General features: G+C 42.0%; 1 protein-coding gene across 2 annotated transcripts in view; it reads left to right on the top strand.

Moving 5' to 3' along the window:
* Positions 1–6,876: 6,876 nt before the first annotated feature.
* The window catches only part of gdf11 (growth differentiation factor 11), a 28,663-nt gene continuing 27,457 nt past the window's right edge, over positions 6,877–8,082 (top strand). For both annotated transcript variants that reach the window (XM_026932799.3, XM_026932798.3), the window contains exon 1: positions 6,877–7,684. In XM_026932799.3, coding sequence (XP_026788600.1) covers positions 7,183–7,684 — 502 coding nt within the window. In that variant the 5' untranslated portion in view covers positions 6,877–7,182. The remainder of the gene's footprint in view (positions 7,685–8,082) is intronic.

The raw sequence follows: 8,082 nt of genomic DNA, 5'->3' as shown, positions 1-8,082 counted from the left end.
TGGCCTGTGAGGAAAGAAATGGACGAATTCTTCTGATGTTATAAAGGAGAAATCGACATGAGCGTGTTAGATTAGCAATGTGAGAGGAGAAGGACAGTTGATTGTCCATGGTTACCCCAAGGTTGCGTGCGGTAACCGAAGGCGAGATTGCAAGATCCTGAGATGGGGATGAATCACATGGGATGAACAGCAGTTCAGTTTTGGTGGGATTAAGTTTCAGCTGGTGAGTTGTCATCCATGATGAGATGTCAGCCAGACAAGCTGATATCCGAGCAGAAACATGAGAGTCTGAGGGAGGGAAGGAGAGGATGAGTTGAGTGTCATCTGCATAGCGTATTGTAGTGTTAAACACTGAGCTGTAGTCAACAAGCAGCATTTTAACATAATTTCCCTTCCTGGTGTCCAGATGGCTCAGGGCTGTGTGTAAGAGTTGTGTGATGGCATCATCGGTAGATCCATTGTGACGGTATGCGGTATGTAGTGGATCCAGGGTGTCAGGTAATGAAGAGGTGAAGAAGTCTCTGACCAGCCTTTCAAAGCACTTCATCACAACTGATATCAGGGCTACTGGGCAATAGCCAATCAGGCAGGCAGGCTGGGGTTTCTTTGGGACAGGAACGATAATGGACTGTTTTAAAGCATGTGGGAATTGATGACTGTGCCAGGGAGTAGGATCCAGTAGTATCCAACTGCAAGCCCTTCAGACCAAAGATGCAGAGCCTGTGGCTGCAAAAATTTAAATTCATCTATTCATTCAGCTTTCTCAACAAGTGGGCGAGCACATGTGTGGCTCTACCAAGAGAACCATACAGGTTTGAATGCTTGACCCCTAGAGTGAGAGGGTTTACTTGTTCTCTTATACTGTGAAGGGCATTTTGCATGGTTTGGGTCTACTTGGCTTCTTAGAGTGAAGAGTTACAGCAAATCAAAAGTTCTTCTGACTGCATACCTTTAACCTATGATGAAACATTTCTGTCCTGATGGGAATGGTCTCTTCCAGGATAACTCTACCCCCATCTACAGGACATGAGGGCTCAATGAATGGTTTGATGTATCAAAATATACACCGATCAGCCATAACATTATGACCACTGACAGGTGACGTGAATAATATTGATTATCTCATTACAATGGCACCTGTCAAGGGTTGAGATATATTAGGCAGCAAGTGACCAGTCGGTTCTCGAAGTTGATGTGTTGGAAACAGGAAAAATGGGCGTAAGGATTAGAGAGACTTTGACAACGGCCAAATTGTGATGGCTAGATGACTGGGTTAGAGCATCTTTAAAAAGTCAGGCCTTGTGGGGTGTTCCTGGTATGCAGTGGTTAGTACCTACCAAAAGTGGTCCAAGGAAGGACAACTGGTGAACTAGCGACAGGGTCATGGGCGCCCAAGGCTCACTAATGCGCGTGGGGAGTGAAGGCTAGTCCGCCTGGTCTGATTCCACAGAAGAGCTATTGTAGCACAAATTGCTGAAAAGTTAAAGCTGGCTATGATAGAAAGGTGTCAGAACACGCAGTGCATTGCAGCTTGCTGCGTATGGGGCTGTGTAGCCACAGACCTGTCAGAGTGCCCATGCTGACCTCTGTCCACTGCCAAAAGTGCCTACATTGGACAGCTGAGCATCAGATCTGTACCACGGAGCAATGGAAGAAGGTGGCATGGTCCGATAAATCACATTTTCTTTTACATCATGTGGAAGGCCAGGTGCATGTGCATCATTTACCCGGGGAAGAGATGGCATCAGCATGCACTACGGGAAGAACGCAAGCTGGTGGAGGCAGTGTGATGCTCTGGGCAATGTTCTGCTGGGAAACTTTGGGTCCTGGCATTCATGTGGATGCTATTTTGACACATACTACCTACCTAAACATTGTTGCAGACCAGGTACACCCCTTCATGGCAACGGTATTCCCTAATGGAAGTGACCTCTTTCGGCAGGATAATGCACCCTGCCACACTGTAAAAATTGTTCAGGAATGGTTTGAGGAACATGACAAAGAGTTCAAGGTGTTGACCTGGCCTCCAAATTCCCCAGATCTCAATCCAATTGAACATCTGTGGGGTGTGCTGGCCATCAAGTCCGATCCATGGAGGCCCCACCTCGCAACTTACAGGACTTAAAGGATCTGCTGTTAACGTCTTTGTGCCAGATACCACAGCACACCTTCAGGGATCTAGTGGAGTCCATGCCTCGACAGATCAGGGCTGTTTTGGGAGCAAAAGGGGAACCAACACAATATTAGGCAGGTGGTCATAATGTTATGGCTGATCGGTGTAAATTCATTGTCTATGCTATCCTATGGCCTTCGCAATCACGAGATCTCAGCCCAATTGAACACCTTTGGAAGGTTTTCGACTGATGTATTAAATAGTGCTCACCATTATCAAAACACCAATTTAGGATATATCTTTTGGAAGAATTGTGTTCATCCCTCCAGTACCATTCCACAGAGTTGTAGAAATTATGTTAAGGCACACTGACACAGCTGTACTGGTCATTCATGTTAGCCCAACACCTAAGATACTCATAACATAATAATATGAAATTCAATGACAACAATGAGGTGAAGTTGGACAGATTTGGAGTTTTGGAATTGGACAGGTTTTGTTGACAACTGAGCTGGTTTTAAATGGTCATTGGACTAGTTTTAAATTAACAAACTTTGTTAAAACACACAAACACTACAGTAACTACAGTATCAGTACAACTACAACTGAAGTAGTACAGATAAACCTGATCCGGTACAACTGCAGCTCATCTACTACACATCAGTTACTACACAATTTACTACTGATGCTGATCACTATACTGATCTGGTACAACTACAGCTGATCCAGTACAACTACAACTGATCCAATACAATTACAATTGATCTAATGTATTACAAATGAACCTGAACAATCACAACTGATCCAGTACAACCATAACTGATCTAGTAAATCCACACCTGTACAAGTACAAGGACAACTTATCCAGTATACTACAATGGATCCAGTAAACTACAGAACTTACAACTGATCCATTACAGCTACAACTGATCCAGTACAACCACAACTGATCTAATACCTTACAAATTATCCAGTATAAACACATCTGATCCAGTACAACCTCAACAGCTCTAACAGAACTACAACTCTAACACTACACAACTTACAACCGATCCTGTACATGACAACTTATCCAGTACAACTATACCTGATCCAGTATACACACACACACACACACACACATACACACCCAGTAAAATACAACTGATCCAGTACAACTACAATTAATGCAGTAAAATACAACTGATCCAGTAAACTACAGAACTCACTACTGATCCAGTACAGCTATAACTGATCCAGTACTCTACACCCATGATCCAGTACAGTACACACCAGTAAAATACAGTTCCAGTAAAATACAACTGATCCAGTACAACTACACAACTTACAACTGATCCTGTATACTACAACTACAATGGATCATAATTTAAATTTAAAATGTTACATCTTGCATTAGCTGGTTAGGTGCAGAAGTTGATATTAGGTTTATGTTACCAGTATTTGCATGGAGACCAATAAGCAATATTGCTCTCTGTCTCTCTCTCTCTCTCTCTCCCTCTTTCTCACACACACACTTACTGATCCAGTACAAATACAACTGACCTAGTACAGCTACAACTGCTGAAGTATAACTATAACTGATCCAGCAAAACTAGATGTGATCCAGTTCATCTACAATTGATTCAGCACAACTACAGCTGATCCACCTGCTCCTGTACAAATAAAATTGATTCACAAAAATACAACTTATCCAGTACACTACATAACTCATCTAGTACACAAGTGATCCAGTACAACTACAAATGATCTAATACAACTACAACTCATCCAGTACAATACAACTGATCAAGTAAACTTCCAACTGATCCAGTACAGCTACAACTGATCCAGTACATTATACACACAATCCTGTACAACTACAACTGATCCAGTAAAATACAACTGATCCAATACCTTACAAATGATCCAGTATAACCACATCTAATCCAGTACAACCACAACAGAGCTAGTAGAACTACAACTGATCCAGTAGACTACACAACGTACAACTGATCCTGTACAACTACAATTGATCTAATAAAAAAACTGATCCACTACATTAGATCTGATTGAATACATCTACAACAGATCATAACTTAAAATTAAAATGTTACATTGTTCAGTAGCTGGTTAGGTGCAGAAGTTGATATTAAGTTTATTACTGGTATCTACACTCCTGGTCAAAAAAATGGGCCAAGACAAAAATATTAAGCTCTTAATGGTCTTAACAACAAATTGTTGGCCAGGAAATTAACAAGATTTAAACAAACAGATAAAGTAACTTTGTATGGGTTAGCTTTTCCCATTGATTTCTTTAAATGTTTAAGCCTTGTAAGTAAACTTGCGGACAGCTTTTTTTACAGAAAGAAGAGTCAATGTTGTTCCATTCAATGACACCATGACACCTGTTCCTCTATGCTTAACTGTGGTAGAGATGCATTCACTATTGTATTTCTCACCAGATCTTCAAAGACACCTCTCTGGAGCATCACCATGCAGCTCAAATCATGATTCATCACTCCACACAACTCTGCTGAACCATTCTGAATCAAACTTTCTATTTTCTGCCAAAAACTTAATTTTGTCTTTGATATTTTTCTGAGACAGCGATGGCTTTTTAACACATCTTCTAGACACATAATCTGCAGTACATAACCATTAGATAGCCATTTTGGGCTTGGCCCATTTTCTCTCTCTCTCTCTCTCTCTCTCTCACACACACACACACACACACACACTTACTTACATACTTACTGATCCGGTACAACTACAACTGATCCAGCAAAACTATTAGTGATCCAGTACAATTGGTCCAGTACAACTACAGTTGTACTGTAGTACAACAACTAATGGCGTACACTACAAATGATCCAATGCAACTGATCATAACTAAAAAATTTATCTTATTAAATTGAACAATTGAACCAGTACAGCTGCACCAGTCCAGTGCAACTACAATTGATCCACAACAGTACAACAAATTCAGTACAACTGCAACTGATCCAGTACATCTACAACTAATGAAGTGCACTACAACTTATCCGGTACAACTACAACTGATCCAGTGCGACTACAATTAATCCACAACAGTACAACTGATCCAGTACACACGACGGCTGATCCAGTGTAACTACAACTGATCCTGTACAGCTGATCCTGTACTGCCATGGATCATAACATAAATTAAAATGTTACATCTTATTACATTGCATTTGCATATTAGGTGCAAAAGTGGTTTTGAGAAGGAGAGCAATAAGTGCTAATGTTCTTTGTCTTTCTAAGTCACTCACTTACTGATCCAGTACAACTAATGCAGTACAGCTACAACTGATCTGATACATCTACAATTGATCCAGTACAACTAAAATGGATCCACAGCACTACAACTGATCCAGTACACTACCCATCTGATCCAGTACACTACCCATCTGATCCAGTACACTACAAATGATACACTGCACAACAACTGATCCAGTACACTAGAACTGGTCCAGTACAATGACAACTGATCCAGCACAACTACAAGTGATCCAGCAGAGAATTATTACTTATTGCTCTCCATCTTGAAACCAGCAATATAAACTTAATATCAACTACTTGTTTGTCATTTGTACTTGTACTGAATAAGTTGTAGTGCACTGAATCAGTTATAGTTGTTTTGGATTAGCTGTAATGTACTGGATCTGTTGTAGTTGTACTGGATCAGTTGATGTTGTACTGATGCAGTTCGAGTGTACTGCATTATTTGTAGTTTTGCTGAGTTGTAGTTGTACTGGAACAGTTGTACTGTACTGGATCAATTAGTGAGAGAGAGAGAGAGAGAGAGAGAGAGAGAGAGAACATTATTAATTATCTTCAGACAGAACCAGTAATACAAACTTTATATCTCCTGTAAAAGGCTAATAGGCTATTTAATATGATATAATATTTTCATTTAAAATTGTAGTACAGAATCAGTTGTAGTGTTGTGGATCACTAAGCTGATCCAGTACAACTACAACTGATCCAGTACAGCTACAAATTATCCAGTACAACTACATATGATCCAGTACAACTAATACAGTACTCTACAACTGATGTAGTACAACTACAAATTATCCACTACAACTGCAGTACAATCCAGCACAACTGCAACTTATCCAGTACAACAACAGATCCAGCACAACAGCTGATCCACTGATCCAGTACACTACGCAACTGATCCAGTACAACTCAAACCAATGCAATACACTATATCCAATCCTTCATAACTACAACTGATTGAAAATAAAAATATATATCTTACTAACTTGCATTAGCCCGTTCACTCCAAATGCTGATATTAAGTTACTATTGCTGGTCTAATACAAGTGATCCAGTACAACTACAACTGATCCAGTATCTAAACTGGTCCAGTACACTACACAACTAGTCCACAACACTACCACTGATCCAGTCAACTACAGCTGATGTATTACACTACAGCTGATCCAGTACAACTGCAGCTGATCCAATTGATCCAGTACAACTGCAGCTGATCCAATTGATCTAGTACAACTTCAACTGATCATAAATGAAAAATTAAAATGTTACATCTTAATAAATTGCATTGACCTTTTGATGCAGAGGTTGATATTAAGGTAATATTACTGATCTCTAGATGGAGAGCTGTAAGTAACTCTCTCTCTCTTTCTCTCTCTCTCTCTCTCTCTCTCTGACGGAGTGTCCATCCTGAAAGCCCTTTGTTTGCCCTCTTAGCCAATCGAGGCGGATTACGACACCAGCTGAGGTTCTATAAAGGCGCCTCCACGCTCAGCAACATCCTCCAACAAGGCAGTTTAAACCTGCAATATACTGGAGCGGGAAAAAAATCCATCCCTCTATCTTTCTATCAGCGTACGGGGAGCAAATCAGATCTGTCTTTCTTGGGATGCATTAAGGCTCTTTTTGTTTTTGTTTTTTTTTTTTGTTTTGTTTTGTTTTTTGTTATGGAACTCAAACTCACGCAAAAGGACATTTGATTTAAACCAGTTGGAGGATTTTGCACTTTGCAGTTGACAAACTTTGCATCACGTTGGAAAGAGAGAGAAGACGGATAAAGCACGCTCAGTATGGCGCGCGCTAACTTTTGGCTGTGCTTGACGGTGCTCGTGGCTCTCGAGCTGTGCAGCAGCGACGAGCCCGAGTTGCTATCGCACGCGGCGGCGCCCTCGGAAGTGCCCGTGATGGCCGTGATGCCCTCGGCCGTTTCTCTGCTCGAGGTGATGCACGAGGAGGAAGTGCCGGCTGAGGAGGAGGCGGAGGAGGAGGAGGCGGCAGCCGGCGCGCGCCAGTGCTCGGCGTGCGCGTGGCGGGAGCAGAGCCGCGCGCTGCGCCTCGAGACCATCAAATCCCAGATCCTGAGCAAGCTGCGGCTCAAGCACGCGCCCAACATCAGCCGCGCCGTGGCCGAGCAGCTGCTTCCCCGCGCGCCGCCGCTGCAGCGCCTCCTCGACCAGCATGACTTCCAGGGAGACGCGGCGGGAATAGGAGCGGCGCGAGAGCTGGACGAGTTCACCGAGGCGGATGAGTATCACGCCACCACTGAGTCGGTGATCGCAATGGCCTCAGAGCGTGAGTGCCACAAAGTGTACAACTTTCAAATGGGGAAAACTTATTCACAAAGTTCTAGCGCATGCCCAAAAACCTCCAAAAGCTAAATTATTAACACATACAGTGTTACCACCTTGTGCATTGAACTAACACGTTACAGTTAATGTTAATTCATCAGTGCAATAGTAGGTGTCAAGTCAACATTATATGGAATAATTCAACACTGTGTTACAGGCTGGACAGACCACCTAATATCAATATTGTGACAAATTACGTCACAACTCTTTTCTGAGAGTAGTGTGTATAGTCGGTGCTTCTGCAACATTCGTGCTGTTCTGCCTGTAAACTAGAAACAAATTTCACAAATCAAATTGTATAGAAAGTTCCAAATGATAGAGTTAGAGCAGAGGTAGTATCAA

This window comes from Pangasianodon hypophthalmus, chromosome 20 (genome assembly GCF_027358585.1).
Source record: "Pangasianodon hypophthalmus isolate fPanHyp1 chromosome 20, fPanHyp1.pri, whole genome shotgun sequence".
NCBI lineage: Eukaryota > Metazoa > Chordata > Actinopteri > Siluriformes > Pangasiidae > Pangasianodon > Pangasianodon hypophthalmus.
This window is presented reverse-complemented; position numbering and strand designations above follow the sequence as displayed.